The 26,473-nt window shown below is 30.1% G+C and overlaps 4 protein-coding genes across 4 annotated transcripts; 1 reads left to right on the top strand and 3 right to left on the bottom strand.

Annotated features, from left to right (window-relative positions):
• Window positions 1-7,238: 7,238 nt before the first annotated feature.
• Window positions 7,239-8,806, top strand: LOC115721841 (mitotic-spindle organizing protein 1B). The gene is made up of 4 exons (XM_030650926.2): window positions 7,239-7,397; window positions 7,614-7,694; window positions 7,806-7,854; window positions 8,272-8,806. Exon 4 carries the CDS (start codon window positions 8,303-8,305, stop codon window positions 8,501-8,503), a length of 201 nt encoding a protein of 66 aa, XP_030506786.1. The 5' UTR covers window positions 7,239-7,397; window positions 7,614-7,694; window positions 7,806-7,854; window positions 8,272-8,302; the 3' UTR covers window positions 8,504-8,806.
• Window positions 8,807-10,318: 1,512 nt separating this feature from the next.
• LOC115721814 (cysteine protease XCP2) lies at window positions 10,319-13,495 on the bottom strand. Its single transcript, XM_030650894.2, has 5 exons — window positions 12,926-13,495; window positions 11,904-12,136; window positions 11,677-11,814; window positions 10,751-11,245; window positions 10,319-10,660 (listed from the first exon to the last, which is right to left on the bottom strand). Exons 1-5 carry the CDS (start codon window positions 13,401-13,403, stop codon window positions 10,529-10,531), a joined length of 1,476 nt encoding a protein of 491 aa, XP_030506754.2. The 5' UTR covers window positions 13,404-13,495; the 3' UTR covers window positions 10,319-10,528.
• A 2,202-nt stretch (window positions 13,496-15,697) lies between these two features.
• On the bottom strand, window positions 15,698-17,483 carry LOC115721837 (small ribosomal subunit protein eS10z-like). Its single transcript, XM_030650920.2, has 5 exons — window positions 17,379-17,483; window positions 17,254-17,302; window positions 16,871-17,144; window positions 16,491-16,626; window positions 15,698-16,010 (listed from the first exon to the last, which is right to left on the bottom strand). Exons 1-5 carry the CDS (start codon window positions 17,379-17,381, stop codon window positions 15,936-15,938), a joined length of 537 nt encoding a protein of 178 aa, XP_030506780.1. The 5' UTR covers window positions 17,382-17,483; the 3' UTR covers window positions 15,698-15,935.
• Window positions 17,484-18,729: 1,246 nt separating this feature from the next.
• Window positions 18,730-22,645, bottom strand: LOC115721820 (KRR1 small subunit processome component). Its single transcript, XM_030650900.2, has 13 exons — window positions 22,486-22,645; window positions 22,170-22,379; window positions 21,880-21,956; window positions 21,564-21,674; window positions 21,361-21,429; window positions 20,483-20,539; window positions 20,279-20,317; window positions 20,070-20,174; window positions 19,911-19,993; window positions 19,750-19,831; window positions 19,405-19,548; window positions 19,241-19,315; window positions 18,730-19,140 (listed from the first exon to the last, which is right to left on the bottom strand). Exons 2-13 carry the CDS (start codon window positions 22,360-22,362, stop codon window positions 19,021-19,023), a joined length of 1,155 nt encoding a protein of 384 aa, XP_030506760.2. The 5' UTR covers window positions 22,363-22,379; window positions 22,486-22,645; the 3' UTR covers window positions 18,730-19,020.
• Window positions 22,646-26,473: the final 3,828 nt, after the last annotated feature.

The raw sequence follows: 26,473 nt of genomic DNA, 5'->3' as shown, positions 1-26,473 counted from the left end.
TTTTTTTGATAGAGGAAAATTTAAATTTGGGATCTTGTTAGTGTGAATTAAGTTAGAGTACTAGTGTACTATTAGGCTATGCCTAACTACAATCATTAGTTTTATTTTTTATTTTATTTTATTTTTTTGTTATTAGAAGTTTAATAATTTTTTATACATGTTATAAGTTTAATTTTATTCTTTTTTATTATGAGAATTTTTCATCATTTTGAAATATATTTATCTTTTATAATGAGTTAAGATTATTCACAATCATTACAAAATTTTTTAATTTTAATTACAATAAAATTTGTGACTAAAAGTAAAAAAAAATTATGATTAATTATAAATCATCATTCTTATGTTGTGACTAAAAGGTTCGTAGCTAAAAGTATTAGTCACAAAAGTATAATTTCTTGTGACTAAATGTGTTTTTAGTTATAATACTTGTTGTTGTGACTAAAAGTCACATTTAGGTCACAAAATATTTATGTTGTGACTAAAAAGTTATCACTAAATTTAGTTATTTTTTTTAGTGAATAAAAATATATGGAAGATCGATTATCTATCTCACCACATCACTCATAATTATAAGGGATAATTTCACAAATACATAAAAACAACAAAAAAATTACAAAAATACGGTTTCACGGAATTTTAAATATTTTTACGAATTTTTTAATTTTATTTACAGAAAATACGGTCTTTTTATGTTGTATACATGTTAATTTGTTATTGATTTTTTGTTATTTGTATGTTATTTTTTGTTGTTGTTTTCATGTAATTTTAGATGTTATTTTCATGTTACTTTTATGTAACTTTTTTGTTGTTTTCGAGTTATTTTTACGAAAAACTGTAAAAATGTAAAAAAAAATCATTAAATGTAAAAAATGTAATTTCTTTTACAAAAAATATGTGGTACCTTATGTAATTATCCGTAATTATAAAGATTATAAACAATTAAACATACATCACAAACTGTATTACAGATTTTGTATCCAAATAATTATTATATATTACAATTTTTGTTTTTTGAAAAATTCCAAATAAAAGTGTAAAAATTGATAATACGTGCTTATCATTATTCTAAACAAATATATTACCCTAATTCAAAGCTTTGTGTTTCTTAGACTAAAATAAATATTTGAAATCAATGAATAATATATGCATTATATTTATACTCATGATTTATAATATTTTTAAATATAAAATATTTAAATAACATGCATGCATTCTATGGCGCAGCCGGCCACATTATATAATTTTTTTAGTTAAAAGAATATTATATAATTTTTATGTTGAAAAAAATAAAAAAAAAATTTATAGAAAAAAATAAAATTATGTGGAAAAAAGTAAAAAAATATGACATTTATAAGGAAACAATAAAAATATGTGAGAATATAAATAAAAAAAATATTAATTTTATAAGAGCTAAAATAATATATTCAAAAATTTATATATAAAAATTTTATATATAGAAAATTAAAGGTACTAAATAACTCACAGGCCATTGCCACATTGTAATCACAAATTAAAATAAGATATTTTTTTAAGAAAAATACCACATCGGAAAAGAAAGTGTTCATAGTATATCTCTTTAACTTTATAAATATTTCTTTTTTAAAAATATATATTTAAGAATATAAATGAAAAAAAAAATATTAATTTTATAGAGAATATTTATTTTATAATTATAATAAATCTTATAACAAAATTATTTATTTAATAATTATGAGAATATTTTTTTTTGGATTGTCATTTCAATCGAGAGAGATATCGCAGCAATATCGAAAAGAAATTTGAAAAATTGTAATTCGACATACAATATGAAAACATGATTTTCACATTGAAATAATCAGAATTAGGAAAGAGTTTCTTCGTGAAAAATGTAGATTATTAAATTATCTTTAAAACGGTACGTAGATCGACATATAAGGAGAGAGATATGGTAGTTTTATGAAAATTTATTTCTCTGAAAACGAAAATAAAAACACAACTACGAATTTTATCTTATAATAATTTACCTCAAGATTTCGAAGACACAAAACGATGAACAAATAAACTCTTAAGGTTAGAACTATTGATTTAGTGAAATAGAAAGGCTAATACTTTTGAAGGAGGATGAGAATACGATAATATCTTACTCTTTACTTGAGTATAGATATTTTAAAATAAAGATATAACTCATCATATAAAAATCATACTAATATAATTTAAATTTTAAATTTTAAATAACTAATTTAATTCCTCACTATTTATTTATATTACTATTTAATATATATTTATCCTATTCTTCACCACGCACTATTATTATAATAATAATAATACAAATGTATCACTCATTTAATATATCAAATACTATAATTGTATAAATTGGATATTACATTAAAATTTATTAACTGAGTGATGGGATGATCATTAATTTTTTAAGCTTTTTTTATTTTTACACTTCTAAATATATATTTTTTTATATATATTTTTATGAAATTCTATATAGAAACTCTTATTGCAAAGAGTTTTGCAATAAAAAATCATATAGAAATCTGCAACTAGCACTGCAACCTCTTAAAAATCTAAACGGTAAATTTAAAAAAAAAAAAAATTAAAAAAACCAAATAATTCTCCTATTTTTTTTAGTTAGAGACTACCAAATCTCTCATTCGTTCGAACAAAGAGGTTTCAATGGTTACATTTTTATTGTAACCATCATGGTTACATTTTTTTAAGCCATTGGATTTCTATTAAATGATTGAGATTAATTTGGAAATTAAATAAAAATAAATAATAAATAACTTGTAACCTGAAAGTAACCTAATCATTTATTTCCTTATTAAACTTTAATTAAGATTAATTATATTTTAAGATTAAATTAATTATAATTATTAATTAATTTTTTTGCAATTTATTACTATATAAGGATCTTTTAGCAATTTATTTTTTTATACTTAAATTATTTAAAATTTTATAGCAAAACCTTTTATAATTTAAAATTATACACATATAATTTCATAATTTAAATTTTATTATACTTGTAATCTTAATTTTAAATTATTACACTTAATTATTTAATTTTTTTTATTTAAATATTTAAAAAGTAAAAAATGAAATATGTTGAAGGATTTTTTAGAAAAAAAAATGGCTGCACTTGTTATCGATTGATTAGCTTGAGGCCTCATACTTAGTTCATATAATTGTAACAAAATAATTAAATATCATTAAAAATAATTAATTATTTGAAAATTTATTATAAGAAGATAATTTTAATTTGTGTCAAAAGAAGTTTAATTTTTGTAAAAAAATTAATTTTATTGTAAATATTATAATTAAATGGCTTAATTATTAAAATAATCCAAGTAAGAATTTAAATATAAATATTAATTGCTAAAAGAGGTGTTGTTGAATATTTAATTAATTATTTTAAAAAAATAGTTAATTATAATTAATTAATTCTAAAAAAAGAATGTCTACTATTTAATTAATTATTTTAAGAAGATAGTTAATTATAATTAATTAATTCTAAAAAAAGAAAGTCTACCTATTAGTAACCTGCTATTACAGGTCAAAGAAAAATGGAACCATGGTTACAATAAAAATATAACCATTGAATAGTGACACATATATCTATTCTATATAAAGTGTGCCTATATAACTAAAATTCTTGGTTTATGAGAAATTTATGGGTGAATTTTTATTTTTATTTAATAAAATAATAAAATATTATTTATATATAATAAAATAATAATAGAACATATCCATTTAATATTTGAACTGATATTAAATTGATTAATTCACTATATAATCTGTTCAACCAAATTTCACCGTAATAACCATAAGTAATTCCCCTAAAACCCTATAAAAATCCTAAATTTAACATTTACACTAACGAAATTTCCCCAAATTCAAAAATTAGAATTTGATTCCCAAACACCCAAATTGGGATTCAAACTACTCGAATTGAAATTAATGAGATGACATGAGACAAGAACCTTGATTTGCATGGAGTTGATAAGAGGTGAATCAATGGAGCCAGCGTCATTAACATGAGCAGCACGAACAGGAGTGGAAGTGAAAATCTTCCGACGACCACTAGCGCGAAAATCCAAACCCGATTGAACTCGACCATGGAATTCTCTACTCGACAAAGTAATGAAGGTTCTTCTGGTAGTGGTAATGCTCCCCAACCATTGATTCGTCTGTGTAACCCTAGCCAATATAGGAACCGATTCACGCATTCTCGTCAACAATGGATTAGTTGCTCCTGCAAAACGTATGAACGCGCCATTAACGTCTTCGCCGACATTTTCAGAGCCTCTTCTTCTTCTTCGGTATCTTCAGAAACTGAAAAGAAGAATCAGACAAAAGTGGAAAATCTCTTCGGTAGAGGTGGAGGAGAACTGGGCCAACTACATTAGGCCCAATACATAATGAGCTGAAAGGGTCCATGGGCCTATAACAAAGCTTACAACGGCCCAAATAAGAAACTGTATGGGAATTTGGGATAATATCTAAAAATATACAAAAAATTTTACGTTTTTTATAATTTCATTTATAGAAAATACGGTCTTTGATATATTTTTATGTTATGCTCTTATTAATTTTTTATTTTTTTATTGGTCTTTTGATGTTGTTTGTATGTTAAAAACTATTGTTTTCTTTAATTTTAGGTTTTATGTTTTATGTGGCTCTAGCTGCTGTTAAAAGGTTGAAATTTAAAGTTTGAATATAAATGTTTAAATGAGATATTTACATCTTGGTTAATGGCAGGTTCCTCAAAATAATGGCCATGATGTGGGCTGGAAGCCAAGTTAATAAGATTTTAGGGCTGGAGGGTGAGCTTCTTAAATTTTATATTTTACAATCCTGTACCTGTGTACCAATTTTATATGCCCAATTATTCTAAGATAACATAAGTGATCTTGTTTTTGTCTATAACTCTATATACACATGTATTCACACATGCAAAGACAAATTTATCCTTTTGTTTCTGTCAAGTATTGGTTAGGCCAGAGCGTATCAAGTAGTTTCAACATTATGTGGCCAGTCATAGATATAAGAGAAGGCTGTCAATATAGTTGGAAGGAAGTCAATCATAGACATATGACCTTAGTCTCTTGAAGAAAAAAAAAAGATAGCTATTATCAGTTAAGTTAGTCAACATTGTCAGCCCAACAAAGTTGGTAGTTTTATCATGATTCTCACTTCTTATATTCATGTGCCGTCTTGATCTGCAAGAGTAAATTTAATTTCAATTTTTACAATGATCACACATAAGTGAAGGCACTTTAAGTGTTGCATCTATAACTGTTAAGACTTTTTTTTTTTAATCAAAGTACTATATGTAATAAGAACTTTCAAACTCAAGGCACTTGCACGTACTCCATTCGTGGACAGAGGATTAACATGGTTTACTGTCAAATTTAAATTTGAGTCTCAAGGCAAGGTAACAAGATAAATTTTATCATGCTCTCTTTAAGTTGATACAAATGATTATTTTTCACTTCTCATTTTTCTTTAAACATTTTTCCAGGCTTCCATGGTGATTATTTCATTTTGTTTAGGACTTGAACTCTTATTATTTTTCTCTGTCACATTAGTTTGGGCTTGAAGCTGTATGCATTTTTTTTCTTTGGGGTCTAAGCAAAGGGGAGATAACAATAAAGGAATTCATATGTAACGTTGGCATCATTGGATTTATTTCAGATGCTGTCATTGTCTAACTCATTGGTGCTTACTACAGGTCCTGTAGATAAAATTGTAGACAAAAATTGGTGTCTACTTGGTTACTTGGTTACCTCTATATGTTAATTATTTCATGTATTCCTCATGTTTCAAGGAAAAAAACTTCAAATTTACACATAATGATATCATTTCATCCACAATTGAAATACTGTTGTCACTTTGACACATTAGAGTTAATTGACAGAAGATAGTGTAATATTTGAAGTATACTCTCCTGGCAATACTCAACTTGGAATACAATGACCATATAGTTTAAGAATTTTGAAAGTAATTTCTTTTAAAGTGTACCTAATAGGTTAAGATGTTGCATTATATGTATAGTTTTATAAATAATATGATTGTTATCACATTGCAGCAACATAATATAATATGGTAGTAATATATTTGAGTATCCCGTGCCTTTTTTTATTCTCATTGTACTTTGAGGTGTAAGAAAAATGTATTCTAACCATATCTATATCATCTTAGTTTTATTTGTCTTATTAAATTATTTTGTATGTTTCTTGTGAATGTATGCTGCATTTGTTGCAGGCATGGCTTGCTCAGTTGGTATATATGCCTTGAATATAAAAATGCAGCTACATTTGAAAGAAGCAACTACATTTGAGGACTTGGCATTATTTCTCGATATTGTTGGGAGCACTGTCAATCATGATGAAGGGGTAGTTGTAAAGATACTTGAAACTTTTAATGTTTAATTGTCGAACATTGAGAAAGTAATGTATCCGTTGAATGAAAAAAGATGATTATAGTTTTGATTCAGCAAAAAGATTTGTCCAACAATATATATATATATGATTTGTTAGATTGTCAGTATATATGAATGCAGTTACTCTTTTAAAATACTTTTACATCTTCCAGTCTGGCAAGTCTTTTCTTGATACAATGCTTACCAGACTTTTAAGCAAAACAATTGGCATATCATAACTAATAATATTTTTCCTTTAATTTTTAATTATATCACTTTAAATAAAGTATAAAAAAACTAGCATAAAATTTAGTGTACGTGCCTCGCACGTAATTTTTTGCTAGTAATATAAATATATCTTTATATAAAAAAATTATTTAAATTAAAAACAATTAATAAAATACATTTAAAGTAATGAATAATATTCTATAAATGTAGAGCACAAATGTTAAAGAATTTTTAAATTGAAAAAAATCTAAAGCATTTGATGTAGTGTGTTTAATTTGATTTTTTTTAAATATTTAAAACAAATTTATTTTAAAACAATGAGTGCTCTAACATTCACGCAAATAGATTAGCATAATTTTAATATTTTATCCTCATTTTTTTCAAATAATTATTTAATTAATTTTATATTTTATTTCAAATAAATATATAATATGAGCTAATTATGTATAGATTTTTTTATTTAATATTTTAGAAAGAAAAAAAAAAAAAGAGTTCATCTGTTGTGGATCGTTGGATTTTAATCGAACCATCATAAATAAACTCTGTTACGGTGGGCCATATTTTCTGTGGCCACACGGTAGAATTTCCCTTAAATAAAAATAAAAACAAAAACTTAAACAAACTGAAATGAAATTGAAGGCAGCTCTTCCAACGGAACTGAAAACCCTAATAAAGCTCAAGAGCTTTGCCGGAGAAGACGATTAGGAAAAAGCTGGCCAACACTTTTACATTTTCGACCAGTGAATTTGGTTTGTGGAATCAGGTGATAACATTTTTTTTTTAAAATTTGGTTATATTAAGCTCCATATTTTAATACAGCGATTGTTTCCCTTTGAAATCCAATAATGGAACGGTTATTGTTGTTTTCTTTGTTGGATCCTAACTGGAAACTTACTGCAATGGATGCTTTGATAAATTTATACAACAAATGGCGTTTCCTAGTATATATATAAATATCATTTTGTCTTTGCTTCGTCAGATCTGCTGCACTGCACACCATTGGAGCTGCCAAGAGAGAATCGTGACAGATCGAGAAATTTTGGGAGCTGCAAAGCTAACGGTGAGGTTCCTTCCACGATCGCTGGTCGAGAATGGCCTAGCCCTCGTTTTCTGCATTTTCTTTCTAATTCAGATATGTCTCTCTTCTCTTATTATTCTATTTTCTCTACAGGTCACCATTCTTAGACCTTCATACTTGTCCCACAGGTTGCATCGTCGAGGTTTGTGGTTGTTGTTATGATTTGTGGTGCTAATTTTTTTTTTTTTTTTATGATTTTAGTTAGTTGGTGGTGGTTGATAATGGAGAAGAAGAAGAAGGAGGAAGATAGGTTAGGGTGGAGAGTATTAGGGTTTCGTTATCCCTTAAATTTATTGATTATGCTTTGTATGAAGTGTTACTAGTTTGAAAAAATAGTTCAATTTGAGTTATTTTGTAATAGCAAAATACAAAGGGAATTTCTTCATATTTTGAAGACTCTCACCAAAGTTGTTAAACTGGTTTTTCCTCTTTTCTTTTACATCTTCATATTTTGTTTATTCATGGTTGTTTAATCAATCCCATTAAAGTTGGAAAATTGCATTGATTTAGAGAGCTTTCTAATCTGATTCAGAATGAAAATTGTTGGTATTTCATTCAGGTTTTGAGAACAAAGCATAATACATACATACATGGATGCTGAGGCTGCAAAAACTGCTAGGGAATCTCTAGACCTGGCATTTCACATGTCGAATATGCTTGACACCGGCCTTGATCGTCACACCCTTTCTGTTCTCATTGCTCTCTGTGATTTGGGTCTCAATCCTGAAGCATTAGCTGCTCTCGTCAAGGAACTCCGAACAGAAACCCTCAACTCTTCATCTCAGACTTGAATTGAACAGGTTCTCTTTTGCTTGTGTGAAAAAATAAATAGTGAAACTCATTGGGTTTTTGTGTTAATGGCTAAATGAAACTAGGGATTTGAATTCGAGAGTGTTGATTAGAATTTATCAATGTCAGATTGGTTGAAAAACAGACAAGAATTTATGTACTTGTTATTATTAAACTTGATGTGTGGATTGTTTTTCTTTAGAGTCAATCTGTTTAAACTTTGTTGTTGTGTTGATAAAAATTACATTGTATTGTATACCCCTTTTTAGAGTTTCTAGTTGAACAAGGCAAAATTTATATGGTCATTTATTAATCTTCAACTACCTTTGCTCTACTTTGGTGGTTTTGGATAAATTGTTAGAAGGATAATTTGGTACATTTATAAATGAAGATTGACAAAATCAAATTATAAAAGACAGCTTTAATTGAACAATGAATCATGTTGTTGATTGCATTTTGCAACATGACCAGAAAAAAACAAACACTACATTAATTGGCTACAAGAAGAGCCAACTCCCCAGCCGAAAAAGAAAACCAGAAGAAGCAGAAGTAATCGCCCAAGCCGCCAAGTTATGAGCTTCCCCCATTGAAGGCATGAGGCTCGTACAACAACTTCACCCCAGAGACCCCTCATCCAGAGGCTCTAACAACTTCCAAAAAGATTGAGCAAACCTCCAATTGGGTGCCTTGTGGGTTCAAAATCAAAACAGTCATACCAGCCCTGAGACACGCACAAGCTCACAACCTGAGAAAGTGCCAGAGTTTCAGCCTCTAAAGGATCAGAGGAAGACAGTTGAACTGCACCACCACAATAAGACCTGTAGCATCTTTAACCACTATATCAGTCGCCGCTCAATACACAACTTTCCTCGAAACTCGCTCTCGACCAAATTCACACTCTGTTCCCTGATGTTGTGCGACTCAGGGGACCCTCTCCAAATGCTGAAAGACAAGCAAGACACTTCTTAATCTTGCACAAGACACCTATTGCATTGGGAACCACTTTGTCATGGAAAGCATGGTTATGAGCCTCCCACAATTCGAAGTAAGGATAGATCCTGAATCTGCTAAAAGAAAGAGAGTCGTCATTAGAAGAACTGTGGGGAAGAAGGGGGTCTAGCAGCCAACAAACCAGTTTCCGCGGATTAGTGAAACCGAGAGACTCACTATGAACTGACTAAGGACTAGAGAACCAAAGAGCTCTAGCCAACTAGCAAAGGCAGAAGAGATGAACAAAGGTATCAACATTTTCACCATAGATAGCGCATCTCTCCGCATTACCAAAAACTCTACTAAGTCTAGAGCCAAATTGTAAATTGTTAGAGTACAACTAAGCCTAGCAAAATACAAGACTTTGTAAATTTCACGATAAAATAAAGTGAAAATTACACATTTTGTGGATTTTTATTCAATGTGTGCAATAATATGTTTTTTTTAAAAAAAAAAATAATAATTTGGTAGGAAAAATTGAACAAAAAAAAAGGTTAAAAATTTGAAAGAAAAAAGTAATAATTTAGGGTAACAGCTTACTTTATATTGGTTTTTTAATTTTTTTTTTTATTTTTCTCATAACATAATATACATTTTTTTTAGAAAAAAAAAATCATATTTTTGTAAACTTTTAGCTGTAAAAAAATAATTCTCCATTATATTTCTACCATCTACTTTTTTCATTGCATTCATTTAGTCAAAATTCATATCATTACATGAAAGATTATCCTTTATTTTGAAAGGATAACATATCATCTTACATCAATTTGCTATATAAAGAGCATCAATTTGCAAAATCTTACATATATAAATTATGCAAAAAAATGTACACCAATAATCACACCCTTCATAAAATTATAAAGACAAATGAAACAAATGTGAAACATTCAACCTTCACATTCTTTCAATTTTTAGTTTTTGCTCTTACAACATAGTTCTACCTATGTAAACATCAAGCATGAATAGTAATACAAAGAAAAAACTCACATCTTTAAACTTGAATAATAAACAAAATATAATTGTGATCATTCATTCTCTCAACGCATTGTGGCAAAAGGGTTCCTCTTCAACTCAAGAGGTTGAGAAATCTTCTCTGTTTTAGCCCATGGAAACTTGTGCTTAGCCATTTTTTTCTTCTTTGTAGCTACTCCCATGATATCCCCTTGGTTCTATAAAACAACATTGTATTCAATAGAAAAAAAAAGTTAGCTAAAATTATGATAACACAACACAATAATCAATCAAAGAAAATGGCCTACCTTGAGACAAAGCCCTTCTTCAATATCACAAATTGGGTAATCATTAGGGCAACAATACTCAGTTCCAATGCAACAAACTGCATTCTCATACTCACAACAACCATAAATTAGGCAAACACCATAGAACTCGTATAAGCAACAACATGTTTCATCACTTGGGCAATAGGAGAAGTCTCCACATTTGGTTGGCGAAGGAGGGGGAGGCGGTGGTGGTGGTAGAATTGGTGATGGGGGTGGGGGACTAGACGGTGATGGATAAGGAGACGGCGTGGAAGATTCTTTAGTAGGATAAGATGCCATAGCATTAATTGCACATACTCCGTAGGGTAAATTAGTGTTCCTTTTTATGTAAAAGTAGCCTTGTATTCCCCAACTAGTACCCCATGAATTCTTCACAATCCAATAGTCTTCATCGCCTTCAGAACCATATCCAACTATCAAAACGGCATGATCAATATCGTTAGGGTTGTCCGAGCAATCTCCATCGTAGATTCCCTGTTCAAGTATTTACACATCAGTCTTTAATTTTTAAAAAAGTAAATACTATTTTAAACACGGTATTTTACGTAAGTTATTGATCAATCTTTTTATTTTTTGTTAAATAAAAATTTAGATTCAGTATTTTGTCAAAAATGAATATAATGATACCATGAGCTTAATTTTACACAAAATCTTTCGGGTTAGAAATAAAATAGAAATTGAACCGCAATTGTTAGAGTTATGGAATAAGAAATTTTAGGGTTAGAAAGATGAATTTTCAGAGTTAGAATAAAAGTAGTTTGACCAAAATCAGGCTCAAAGTATCATTGTGGTTCTTTTTATAAAACACAAATAGAAAAGTAAATCGATAATTTTGCAAAATTTACCCTTTCTACAACTAGAAACTATTCATTATTAATCAATCTTGAAATTGAAAATGAACTCACTCCAGTGTAGAGTTGAAAATCCAATGCTGATCCATCAATACCAACACTAATGGGTTGGTGAATAGTAGCACACAAAAGATCCCTATCAGATTCTCCCACATCTTCATACCCATCAATAGTAACAACTTTCCTTTCCTCCTAATGAAAAAGAAAAGACATTAATATTAGTGTGTGTTATACATACAAACTTTTAGCTAAGGATATGGATTTGGTAACAAAAATGTTACCTTTGCTTTGTTACATGTACCATCTTGACCGGTATAAGAATAGTCAGATTCAGAGTCAATTCCAGCATTGTTTATAACCCATTCAAAAGCATAGTCCATATAGCCACCATCACATCCATAATTGGTGGAATCACAGTCCACTAACTCTTGTTCTGAAAGGCTTATGAGGTCTCCTGTCACTATGGCATTTACTCCTTCCATTGCTCCTGTAGAAGAGAATGCCCAACAACTGCCTACAAAATATACATAACATAACAAATAAGTTACACCCATTAAATCTATTAATTGGTTTAATATCAAAAAGCTTCAAGTAATTAATTTTGGAAAAACTTATAGTACACCTTGTAAAAGGTTATTTTGGTATTTTTATCTGTTTTAGCATGTGGAAATTTTTTTAGTATCTTCTTCTTTTGATAATTTCGTATGTTGGTAGTTTTTAAGATCATTATAAATTATTAAAAAATTCTGAATAGTTTATTGTACTGAAATAAAAGTTCAAACAGTTATTTACTACATGTGTAAAAATAAATGTCACACAGACAATAAAATATTTAAATTTTATTTTGAGTATGATAAACTATTTAAAATTTTATAAATGCTCCCAAAAAACTACCATGCACGATCCAAAACCAAAATTGAGAAGGGGTACACATTTTTTTTAGGTAAGAAGGACAAAAAGTAAACTAAAAATGAAAAATAAAATAATTTAACCATCATGCCAAAGTGAATATTACGTTTATATTTATCACCTTTAATTACAAATATATGTTATAACTACTTAAAATACATATAATTTTTTTTAAGAGGACAAACCTCTATGTCGGTCCACGCAATCATGAAAAAGAACTTTAATTTTGCCACTAGAAACTATTCGCAATTTTTTTACCACTACTCCTAAAAAATCTACCTTGTACTCAATCATGAAGAAATACAGAAACATCCTTTTAAGAAGGTCTACTATAAACTTACCTAAAGCTTTTATTTAATTTCTTTTTAGATAATAAAGTTAAGAGCTTACTTACCACAGTCACCTTGATCTTTTACAGCAGTAACAACACCTCTTTTCCTCCAATCCAAACTCGAAGGTGCATCACAAGAATCCAATCTTGTCCTCATAGGATTATTTCTCCTCCTCTTTCCACCCAAAGGCTTTGTAACATTAGACAAGTATAGTTTCCTAAACTCTTCATTGCTTAAATCTGCAAACCGGTTCAATCCCAACTGGTAACCTTTTCTTGACTTACTCTTCTCCAATATATACTTGACATTTCTCTTAAAATTCTCAAATCTCATCTCAGCCTCCTCCGGTAACCGGTAAACCCTCTTGTGTTTTTCTTTCCAATTCTGAAACAACTCAACAACTCTCATCTCATCCCATGAGTCCAATATGGAATAGTTACCAAGATCATGATCATCACTTAATTTTGTGTCATGGGAAGATAAGCATAGTAATAACAAAGATGCCCACATAAAAAAAATGAGGCTAAATTGGTAACCCATTACTAATTTTTGTTGTTTCTAATTTGATTTAGTGTACATTTTTTTTTTCTCAAGTTTATTTATAGTACTGAAAAAATTAGCTGGTGGACTTCCATGCCTAGTGCCTACCAACCAGTCAAGCTCAAGTTGTTGTTGTTGTTTTGGGGAGATTATTTCACAAATACACATAAACAAAAAAATTAAATATTTTTATAATTTTATTTACAGAATTACAATCTTTTAATGTATTTTTTATGTTAATTTATTGTTATTTATATGTTATTTTTTGTTGTTGTTTTGATGTTATTTTCTTGTTATCTTTATGTATTGTTATGATATTATTTTTATAGAATACTGTGAAAATATTAAAAAAAAAAAAAAAAAACTTCAAACGTAAAAATGTAAAAATTAACAAAAAATAGTGTATTTTGTAATTATTCTATTTTTTTTTTTTGGTAAAAGTCATTATTTTTGCTAAATGATAAATTAAATCTTGTATTTTTCAAAATGATACAAACTAATATCATATGCTGATTTTTTTGTGAAAATAAAATTTAATTACAGTCTGATTTAAATGTGTTAAGGCAAGACTTTAATTATATTAAAAACCTAATTATGTATTTTGAATTTGTTTTTAAGTTCGTTGTATTAAAAAAATTGGACAGAGATATTATTTTATACCATTTTAAAACGATTAAGTCTATTTCGTTATTTAATAAAACGAAGAATTTAATCAGTAACTTTTACAAAAACACAAAATTTAATATAATATTAACCTTTTGATTATCAATGTATTTTCTTGATTAGTTTAAGTGTGTTTTAGCTGTGAGGATAATAATTTGGAAGATAATAATAATAAAATATATGAGATTTGATCAAAGATTCATCAAAACAACAACTGGTCTCTATAAATTTATGGGTTGTTCCTTCCTTCCTACTAGTCTGCATATGTGAGCACAGAGTTCTGACTCTTTTTAACTAAAAGCTCATCTAACAGTCAAACATAATTAGAACTATGGAGTTTCCTTTTCTATAGTTGAAAATTACATACATTGTTATTTTTTATAAAAAATTTACACTTATTTTCAAATTTTCTTTTTTATATATATTTGTACGGTATTCTATAAAAATACAACAAACTCACATAAATGAAATGAAAGTAATAAGAAAACAACAAAAAAAAATAATATACAAATAACAAAAAATCAACAACAAAATAACAAGAATCTAACATTAAAAAATCGTATTTTCTGTAAATAAAATCTTAAAAATCGTAAAAAATATTTAAAATTTCATACGACCATATTTTTATAATTTTTTTTTATTGTTTTTGCATTTTTTATAAAATTTATCCCTTTTATAATCATATAAATTATAATGCTACTATTATGGCTATTGTCATTTTTTTTTCTTACTTGTGATACCAACAGTATAATTATATAATACACCTTCTAAACAAACTACTTTTAAATATACAGAATAATAGACTTAAAAACTTCCTCAAATGTCGAAACAAATATAAGATCTGGCGCATTATTCACAAACCGATATTTCTTTGTGAGCAAGTTGGGGCTAGTCGAAATGCTTGAATCGCAAATGTGATATTTGATAGGTAACGAGTTCTCTTCAAGACAAGACAAATCTCTCAAATGCACTCTTTATAACATCATTCTCCAAATTGAACTGAATTTCTATTACTTTCAAATTCCATACTCTAATTCTATTGGTTTTCGTCCTTTTGGTAAAAGAACATATGACAGTCAGTAGTCTCATGGTCCGTAAGAAGAAATATTAGGTAAGTTGTACAATTCCACTTAAGTGTAATAATTCTAAAACTGTGTAAGTATGAGACTACACAGTTGAAGAGGATGAATTGATTAAAACTACTTATATCAACAAGGTGTATCTTGTTTTCTGGTAGCCCATCACGAAAGAACTCTACCTAAAGTAATTTCAAAATGAACTGAGGTAATTTCAAAATAGGTGACATCTTGAAAAATATTCTCAAGAAACATGCGAGTGAAGACAAAGCATGTTAGAAACACTAGTATTAGTTTGTAGGGTGTATAAAAACTATTATTCCATAAGTATAAGAACCCAATGTAGACTTGAAGGGACCGTTACAAGACACAAATACAATGTTGTTAATTTGTACTTACAATTATTATCAAGCTTTGCCATTTGATTTGATAAATTAAAATATCATCTCATGTTTTAATAGTCAAAGCAAACACATTGCATTAAAATTATGCCTCTTTTCAAAATACTTACTTAATTTCCAGATTGAAATAAAAAAAAATCATCAAACATCATAATTTAAGAGAATCCAACAATTATGTGGAATAATGAAAGAGATCAAAGTTTGAATAAAATAAAAGGAAGTAGAGTGAGTAATAAATCTAAGAGATTCCAACAATTAATTATCTCAGCAAATAATGTAATAAGTAAAACAAAACTGATATTTAATCCCACAATGGAGGAATGCTATACATCCCCCCAATTCATTCTTCAAATTCTCAACTCACAAACCTTACAAGATAGGAGATGGATTTTCTATTGTTCAGAGGTAGCTGGCCCTGCACCAAAACCACCAGCACCACGACCGAAACCAGGTCTTCCACCAGACCCCTGCAAATTTGTTCCGAAACACGAATGAGAATCAAGACTAATAAAAGACAGAGGAATGACTAATGCATTTTTCATTTCATCTGGAATTAAAAAAATACAGCTGATTAAGAAAGAAACACTGTTGATTTAATTAAAGAGCACATTTTTCTTATCATATAGCTGAACGAAAGACGAGCATGGGTTACTTAGAACAGTTGCCGATAGCAAACTCATTACTTCAACACCCAATAACAAAACAATAACAAAAATCCTGAGTCTAAAACCTTTTAGATCAAACTTTCATTAATTCAAGTAGTCAGATTTTTCATTGTATATGGCCTAGGCTATGCAATCAAATTTCCACCAATTGAAAAAATAGAAAGGCTTAAATTTTTAAATGTACATTGCCCAATCGAAGTGAAGTAACTACTCAGTCACACAACAACTATAAAAGAAGCTAAACAGAAACAACAAGACAATGCAATGCAATTTAAAACTTACCCCAAATGAAGGTCTGTAATCAGCGGGAGCTCCACTTTTGTCACCACCAAACTCACCGGGAGGACCGCGAGGACCTCCACGGTACCCATCTCTGTCACCACCGAATTTGCGTTCTCCATCAAACCGAGGTGGGCCACTGATTGACAACAACAACAACAAAAACAAAACTTCAATCAAATTTGAGCCCAACAACATAAACCAACCAAAAAACTAACACCCCTATTAGGAAAGTATGCAAATCTAAAACTAAAACCTAATTAATGTTAATGAAGTTTCTCCTGGTTTTCAAAAACAAAAATCTAAAGATATCAAAAATATAAATGCAGCTAAAAATTTTAACAAAGCAAAACTGAAAGCTAAAGGAGGCAATGATTATTTACCGTGGGCGATCACCACCACCCAAAGGCCTTCCAGCGGGCTTGGCCTGCTTCTTCAGAGTAGCAGGGACAATCTCAGAAGGAAGATTAAGGTAGTTTCTAAGAAACTCGATACCATCATTGGTCAAGTACCAGTAGTAGTGCATCCAGGCAAAGGTCTCCCGGACATACTCCTTCGACTTAAAGCTCTGCATGAGCTTAATCACCTGAAGATTAGGTACATCGATTTCTGGGTGCTTCGCCAAATTATAATCCTTCTTAGCGAAGCAAACGCCCTCTTCAAGAATTAATTAAAACAAAATAAACAACAAATTAAAACAATAATAACCTTACTACAATTGAAATTGAAACCCTAAGAAAACAATCAAAAACTCAAATTTAGCTACCTTGAAAGAGGTACTTTGAGATTTCACGTCTGTTTTTCTCAGAGATAATCTGAATAAACAAAATTGAAATTAGATTGAAAACAGTTATGAAAACAAAGAAAGAACAATAGAATTAGAATGCATACCATTTTGGAGATTTGAGAAATGGAGTCGCTTTTCCTCTTCTTCTTCTTCAGTAAAACCCTAATGAAAGAGACTGAGTTATAATAGGTAGCGTCCCTTTTATAGTCGCAAATTAATTCGTTAAAAAAAAAAAGGAGTTTTTATTTTTTTTAATTTTTTTATGTGTTTTTTTTTTAAAAAAAAAAAAAAAATACTATATATTTTCTATATTGTATATTGTGTTAAATTTTTACTATTATTTTACGGTTGTTTTTAGTTATTCTTATTGTTTTTAATTGTTCTATTTTATCTTTTACGGTTATTTTATTAAAAGATAGTATTTTTATAAAAAAAAAAAATCGTGTAGTAGTAAAATTGTAAAATTTTTACTCAAAATCTAATATTTTTTGTAAAAATTTCTAAAGAAATTACATTAAAAATAAAGATATTAAGTTATAGTATTGGGATGATTATTAAAATAATTTTTGCCATTGAACTTTGACATATATTATTAAATCATACTTCCTAAACTGTTAAGGTCGTTAAAAATTTTCTTGAACTATTCAGATTGTTTGATTTAAGGTTTCTTTTTTCAATTTTGGTAAGGAAAGTCTAACATGATTGAAAGTTCAAGGAACATAATTTGGTTATAGATATTAATGTTTGGGAACATAATTTAGTGTATAGACAATCACAATATTAGTAAAACTGAATAAAATTGGACAAAAATTTTTAAATTCAATAATCTAGATAGTTCAAGAGAAATTTTTAATGGTTAGAAAAGTTCAGAGATATAATTTGGTAAATATCAAAATTTAAGGGATAAAAGCAATTAATGTGTTTTAATTTCTAGGTAGTGTTTAATTAGAAGTAATAAAATGGAATGAAATGGAAATAAATCAATTTTCATTTCATTTCTTTATTTGATTGCATTTTAAAGTATTAGAACACCATTCTAATAGAATGATATTTCCACCATTTTAATGAAATGCTATTTTATTTTAAAATAAAAAGAAAAATCATTTCAATACAAAAATTAGTAAAAATTTAATAATTATTTTATCAATCAATTTTTAATTTAATTCCATTCTATTATTATTCTTAATAGTTTTAATTCTATTAAGAGCTTATTGAGAAGCTAAAAACATAAAGTAGAAGCCCAACTAGACATATATCTTCACAAACAAACTACTGATAAAATGTATGTAAATTGTCACAAAAACAAAGCAAACCACCTCTTATTTACTACACTTGACAATTATTAATAGTTTTTTATTAAGGAGATTTAGCTATAAATATCCCTTAAACTAATATGTAATTTTGCAATATGTAAGTTCTTTGAAGATTTTCTTACCCACCAACACCACTCCATCATGCCTGGCAATAGTTCATTTTTTTGTAGAGAAAGTAATAAAAACCATAACTCGTTTCAAACAGTCTTTTTCTCTTTTTAACTAGACTCTTGTCCTTACAGAGACCAGAAAAAACTATAACAATTACCATGTAAACACCTAATAGAGATTCAAAACATTTTGACCATTTAAGCTACACTTTTTAGATCGGTCAAAACTTTTACAGTACTAAAAATCAGTCCCTAAAAACATATCTTGAAACCATGTTGGTTTTCGGTTACAATGGAACCGCCATCCATCATAAGATGCTTAGTTAAGAATGCCTGTGTTTGGATTTCTTTTTCTTAGGTTTTTCTCCTCCGGCTTCTGCTATATATGCCTCTGCATCCACATTTTCAGCCAATTTTTGTTTTCCAAACTCCTTAGCTTTTTTCTATCGAAATAAAAATGAAATTTTTGTTAGTTAAAAAATTAAAAAATCCCCATTTGGGGTTTTCATTGAGAAATACATTCTCATTATATTATTGTGTTACCTTTAAGGAAGTAGCCATTGCAGCCACATCTTCCTTGTCATTAGTTTTTACATTGCTATCTTGCTTTATGGGTTCCTGAAACATATACATACACCAATATTTTATAGCACATTCTCAGAAAACCACCCAAAAAAATTATGGAAGGGGGAGCTATTTTTTAATACCTCGGGTGCAATATATGCAGCGTCTCGTTTTCTTTTGGTTTCGGCAGTCTTTTCTGCTTGCTTCTCCTGCTTCTCCTGCCACTTCTTTGCTGATTTTGTCTTGTCACTCAAGAAATATTCTCCAGTTTCCAATTGCATATCAATCTGTTTTTACATATTTTTCAAACATGACTTGTTAATATATGTTTATCCCTTTAATAACAAAAAAACTCGATTACATGTATATTTGCATCCACTATCAGAAACAAAAAGCTAACATGCAATCAGTACATTGTGATTTTATTCAACATAAACAAATGAACAATGCTATTAAACTCTTTCAAGAACCGAGTAGTAATCATGCACCTTGCTAGGTTGTTGAGGAGGAGGGAATGGTGTATATGGTTTCTTCTCTTTACTTTTAACTTTCTTTTGCTGAACATTTTTCCTAAAGAAACAAAAATAAGTTCAGTAAATAGCACATAACAAGGACCCAAAAAAAAAGGCGAAGAGAGAATATGTCGTACTTCTTGAATTTTGGAAGAAACCTATCCCAGTTTTCATTTGCAAGAGCAGGATCTTTTTCAAGCTCTTTCCTCATCATCAAAATCTACAAAATGAGAAGCGAGAGGTTGAGTACCGATGAAAAGTCAACAATATATAAGTAAAATTACCAAGATAAGTACCTTAATATGGTACACGGGATGCATTTTATTTTGAATGCAATCTTCCACTATCTTCCTAACTTGCTTTAAACCTTTAAATGAACCCATGGCAGCAACAGTGTTTCCCTATTCATTTAGCATCAACAGCAACAACAACAAAAAATCATTTTATTAATTATACAGAGCCTTGGCATATGACACATGAAATAATAAGGAAATTGGATAATTACTTGAACCAGAATATAGCATCCAGTTAGTATTTCAAGTGCCTGCAAGCCATTAAAAAAACATGTGTAACATCAGTATCCAATATAGAAAAGCATCTAATAGTCACAGATAATATTCATTTATCTGAAGAAAAAAAACAGATAACATACTTTATTTTTTAAGTACAGATAACAGCTAACATATCATATTAATATAAAGAAACACACCTTTAAAGTGGAAGAATTGGGACCGATAAGATGTTGCCTTCGTTTAACAAACCGTTCCTGCATACCATTAGCCCACCAACCACCGATTAAATGAATTTTGAGGTCTGATAGTATTTTAAAAATTTGCACTCCCCAACCAGCCAGTAGAGGGAGAGAAAGAAAGAAAGAAAGAGAGCTTTATTCATGAAAGAAATCCATTACCACATGGCACATAGCATATTGCACAACTTCAACTATAATATTTTCAATACCAAAAGAGTACACACCTAAACAAAAATCTCAGGTAATAAATCTAAGGTGGTCACAATCTTGAAAATACTACATTTTAATAGTGTTTGTCACGTTTGAAAACTGCAGCTCTTAACTGATCCATTTGCTTAAAGAACAGATTTATCAACAATTTAGTCTGGATTGATTACTTTTCTTCTAATATATATGTATGTGCAGTTTGGGCATTAATATCCTTTGTGTTACATCTTTCAACCTCAAAAATATTAAATTTTATAAAATCATGTCTTTGCCACTAGAGAAGTAAAACACAACTAAGCACTCATTCCATTAGAATTAAGAAGGAAACACAACATCAACTAATGATGATTCAAAGAAAAGAAACAGATAAATATACATCTACTTTACTAACAATACCTAAAAAACATAGTTTCATGATCACTGCACAGTGCACATGGAAATCAACTTAAAACAACCTATTGAAAACAGGCACAGTTAATTGATTTTGTCCGAAATGAGATAAAGAAACTTGCATTGTTCTCTCTTTGTTTTTTTTTTTAATTTAGACACACATCACTACAGCACTTGTTTCTGTAAGATTTCAAAGAAGTCATCTTTTATAAACTATTTTAATCATACATATAGCGCACCTTATTCCGAACCAAATTCCCAATCTTGATGACATCACATTGCATTTCATCGTTCAGTATTTTTATAGCCTGCATTGAAATTATAGATGAACATTTAGATGAATACAATTAAAAGTAAGTAACCCTCATATCAACATACATAAAATAAAAATAAATCTAGTTAAAATACAAATTTAAGTGAGAAAATCTATGGTAATCTATACCTGAGCAACAGGCACACTTCTTGACAAAAGCTTAATAAGATCCCTAGCCTTGACAATTATATACGGGTCTCTAGTCTTTCTGGTAGTTGTAACTGTCATAGAACCGTCAACCTGGCCAACAATTAAGAACCACAATAAACCAACAGGCAAACCTAAATCTATCAAGAACACTTGTGGTAAAGTGTTTCTGATTTGTATTCCGGTATCGTATATTATTCATATAATTAATCAGCAGCACAAAAATTCTCATATGGTTTGTCAATAACTAAAAGAGAGTGACTTTAGAACACTATTTACTACTACAACAATAACCTACCAGATTTAGTTCACACGAAACACCATGGTCTTTCAAAGCAGATTTCACCTTAGGCCAACTTTCCTGCAAATATTTTTCTAAACAAAACAGCAAAATACATGTCAGAATGAGAATGTGCAACATATCCAAACTAAGTTCCTCTAATTCAAATACTCATCAAAAAACATAAATCACATTACAATAGTATTGAATGTATACATATAGCTCATATCAGTAATCCACCGCTAAAACCCAAGCTAAAAACTTTGAACACAAATGCTTTATTTACCCAACACTTTCTCATAAATTACCTAAGTACTGAGGGAACAAGGTGGAAAAGGTTGACACTTCGAGCATGCCCCCTTCGTTCCAAGAAGGATCGAATTTCTCAACCTTCCAGCGGTCGATGTTGGGATCATCATCCCAAGGCTTGGGCTTATCATGCTTCCCCTTGTGCTTTTTGGTCTTGACCTCGTGTTCCAAGTCGACATTGTCGTGCTCCATGATTGAACTCTAAAACCCTAGAACCGAAATCAGGGTTTTACAAATTGGATAAGTCAAAAAGAAAATTGAAACCAAAGCAAAACCAATTTGAATATTTTCCTTCGTATTAGAATTCAGAATTACCTCCGACAATGGCGAATGGCGATGGTAGGAAGAAACGGCGGCGAATTTAAGCTTTCGGACGGTGTCGGAGTGAGAGAGAGAAGAGAGAGAAAGAAACCTTAGTGAGAGAGACAAATTAGGGCATAGTGATAAGGGCTAACTGTAATTTACTTTATTTTATTTTTTAAAAATTAATTCTTATATTTATTTATTTTTCAAAGAAATAATTAAATTTGAGTTAATATTAATTTGAGTGAAATGTAGACTAATTAATTTATTTGTTCATATAACTTTTTAGTTAATTAGATTTGAAAAATATGAGTATTTTTTTTAGATATTAATAATGTATCATTATTTTTTATTGAAAATAATATCTTTTATGAAGATTTTTTATTTTTACGAAACAATCTAAATCGCAACTAAAATTCGTATAATAATTCATATAGAAACTAAAAAGATAGTATATTGAGTTTTTTTTTATTATTATAGATGATATTATTTATTTAAACTTTATACATGATAATTAAAAATGTAATATAAATAAAATAATAATTAAAAAAATCAATAAATGTGCAAATTTTTAAATTGAGAAAAAAAATTCCACCCATAATTTATGAAGTGTTGAACCAACTTCTTTTTTAAAGAAACTATAACCTGACCAAGAACGAGAACTTAGAGTAATATAATGTGCAACTTTATTCGTAGAATGTGAAACAAAATAAATATGAATATTAGCAATAGGGTTTAATATCTGTTTACAATTAACGACTAATTGTAGAAGGTATTTTAAGAGAATCAGATGAAACATTATTTAATTTAATAACTATTATAGAATATTGTTAAACAAAATACTGTTAGAATGATGCCTAACTCCAATACAAAACAAAAAAAAAAATAGAGATACATATACAACTTAAAACAAAATATACACTTAAACACCACAAAGTGAAAGATAGGGTAATGAGCTAATGATCCCTAGATTTGAAGAACTTTAAGAATTTTGTAGAATAATTGTTTTCTTCTTCTAAAAACACAACGAAAAATAACATAAAATGGAAATACATCTTTTGAATTTACTGTCATGAAAATATAATTAAATTAGTGTAAATTGAATTGGATTGAAATTTAATATATGAGTGCACTTTTAATGGGTATTACCCATAAATGGATAATATTAAAAAATTTTGAGTTTTCATGATTAAATTTTTTATTTAATTAGAAAAATTTCTCATTTTTACATTATATAGACTCGAATTGGTCCATCAGCTGAAAAAAAAAATTATAAAAAAAAAAGTTTTTTCGACAAAAAGTGATAAAAAAAAGTTAAATTTGATTTAAATATTTCTACATATAAATATATTTTTAATATAGTGTAAAAAGAGGTATTTTTTTGATTTTTTTTAATTAAGTAGCTAAATTAAGCATAAAAATTCAAATTTCTCTTTTATTATTCGTTATCAGACCAAAATTTAATGGTTTAATATTTTTAAAATTAATATTTATAGTTAAATTTGTTTATTATTCATTAATGGATATTACCTGTTGCCCCTGATTTTGCCCAATATACGTGGACCAACCAGACAGGGACACGTGGACCAAAAGATCTTAACATTTGAATTAATTACTAAGTCTTTATTGTAACGTCCCCGCTTCAAGCCTCCATTGGGTCCTTACACCCACGGAATAAATGGCTCTTATACACGAGTACGTCACTCTGGCTGCTTCCCGGATTGATGACTGACCCTACAGACCAACACGAGTGTTTTCAACGTGCTTTGTCCTCACTCGCACGCATCCTGGGAAAACTTCCCAGGAGGTCACCCATCCTTGAAATTGCTCCCAAGCCAAGCACGCTTAACTGTGGAGTTCTTTCGTGATGAGCTACCGAAAAACAAGATGCACCTTGTTGACATAAGTAGTACCAATCAATCCATTTAAGCTCTCTTCAACTGTGTAGTCCCATACCTACACAGTCTCGAATCATCCCACTCGACCTTCCCACAGGCGGTGTGGGATTGCACGGCTACCGGTATTTCCCCTTACGGATCACGGGACTGCGGTCCATCACAATCACCCCGCACGGGGTCCGACGTCCTCGTCGACCACACTTCCGTGTCGAGGCTCGATACCATTTTGTAACGTCCCCGCTTCAAGCCTCCATTGGGTCCTTACACCCACGGAATAAATGGCTCTTATACACGAGTACGTCACTGCAGTGCTTCCGGATTGATGGTGACCCTACGGACGACACGAGTGTTTTCAACGTGCTTTGTCCTCACTCGCACGCATCCTGGGAAAACTTCCCAGGAGGTCACCCATCCTTGAAATTGCTCCCAAGCCAAGCACGCTTAACTGTGGAGTTCTTTCGTGATGGGCCACCGAAAAACAAGATGCACCTTGTTGACATAAGTAGTACCAATCAATCCATTTAAGCTCTCTTCAACTGTGTAGTCCCATACCTACACAGTCTCAGAATCATCCCACTTGACCTTCCCCAGGCGGTGTGGGATTGCACAGCTTACCCGGTATTTCCCCTTACGGATCACGGGACTACTGACTGTCACATTTATGAAGAAAGACAGCATCCGGTACCTGCCTCCCGGATAAGGCATATGAAGTCCTCTATGCTCCCAGAGGTCTAAGTGGCATCAAAGCATCTCCGCGAGGTGTCAGGCTTCCCTTGAGCAGTCATCTCGCATTTAATGTTGCATGGGAGGAAACGTGTTGGGACTGCCACACGCAATAAAGTCTGACGACACGACCCCCCATCTGCACCTACGAGGCTATGACCACTTAAGTCTATTGACAGCTACACTGTGAAGAGTCCCATCAGTCAAAAGGCAATAAGGACATCCCACATAAAATCCCTACAGCACCTAGGGATTTGACCATGCATTACCCATGGTATATTCATTGGGAACACCCAACTTTAATGATAGTTACAAAAATATATGTACTACAATTCTGGGAATCACCCCACCAAAAACACTATAAATACCCCCTCAAAGCTCATTAAGGGGGTCGAGAATCTTTGGGTTGCATAAGTGCAAGAAGAGTAAATACTCACCAAGAACATTCTCTGTATTAAATACACTCATAAATACACAGACTCGTGGACTAAGGCTCATTAACGCCCTAACCACGTAAAAATCATTCTCTTAATTTCTTACAGCTCTTTAATCTTTTATTATTTTATTGCTTGCCGAAAACCTCGATCAACATTTTGGTGCTTTTATTAAGAGCTGAAGAAAGCTTCTGTAAACACACATTACATATTACAACAATGGTGGAGACTCGAAGCACTCGTCAACCTCGCCCTCTAGAAGATGCTCAAGACCCGAATGAGGAAGATGTAGCCTCAAGAGCAGCTGAGGGCCCCGAGGAAGAAGAAGGAATTCCTGATGACGATTACGAGGGAAACCTCGATGAGTACGCCTACGATGATGGTAGCTACTCAGAGCTGGTGCTTCTAAGACAAAAAGTTGTCGATCATGAAGCTGAGATCGCAGCACAAAAAGCACAAAACAAAAAATGCAAGAGGTAATGCTGGCCATGCAACAAGCCATGGAGGCGGCTGGCATCCACGTGCACCCTAAGGCTATGTCTGCTGGACTTGGCAAGGAACCAGAGGAATCCTCGCCCAGTACCCAACAGCAAAAGCCCAGTACCCAACAGCAAAATTCCACCCATAATTTATGAAGTGTTGAACCAACTTCTTTTTTAAAGAAACTATAACCTGACCAAGAACGAGAACTTAGAGTAATATAATGTGCAACTTTATTCGCAGATTATGAAACAAAATAAATACGAACATTAGCAATAGAGTTTAATATATGTTTACATTTAACAACTAATTGTAAAAGGTATATTAAGAGAATTAGATGACACATTATTTAATTTAATAATTATTATAGAATATTGTTAACTATTTACAAAATAATACTAAGATGATACCTAAGTGCAATACAAAACAAAAAGATAGAGATACATATACAACTTAAAACAAATC

Source organism: Cannabis sativa, chromosome 9 (genome assembly GCF_029168945.1).
Source record: "Cannabis sativa cultivar Pink pepper isolate KNU-18-1 chromosome 9, ASM2916894v1, whole genome shotgun sequence".
NCBI classification, from domain to species: domain Eukaryota; kingdom Viridiplantae; phylum Streptophyta; class Magnoliopsida; order Rosales; family Cannabaceae; genus Cannabis; species Cannabis sativa.
This window is presented reverse-complemented; position numbering and strand designations above follow the sequence as displayed.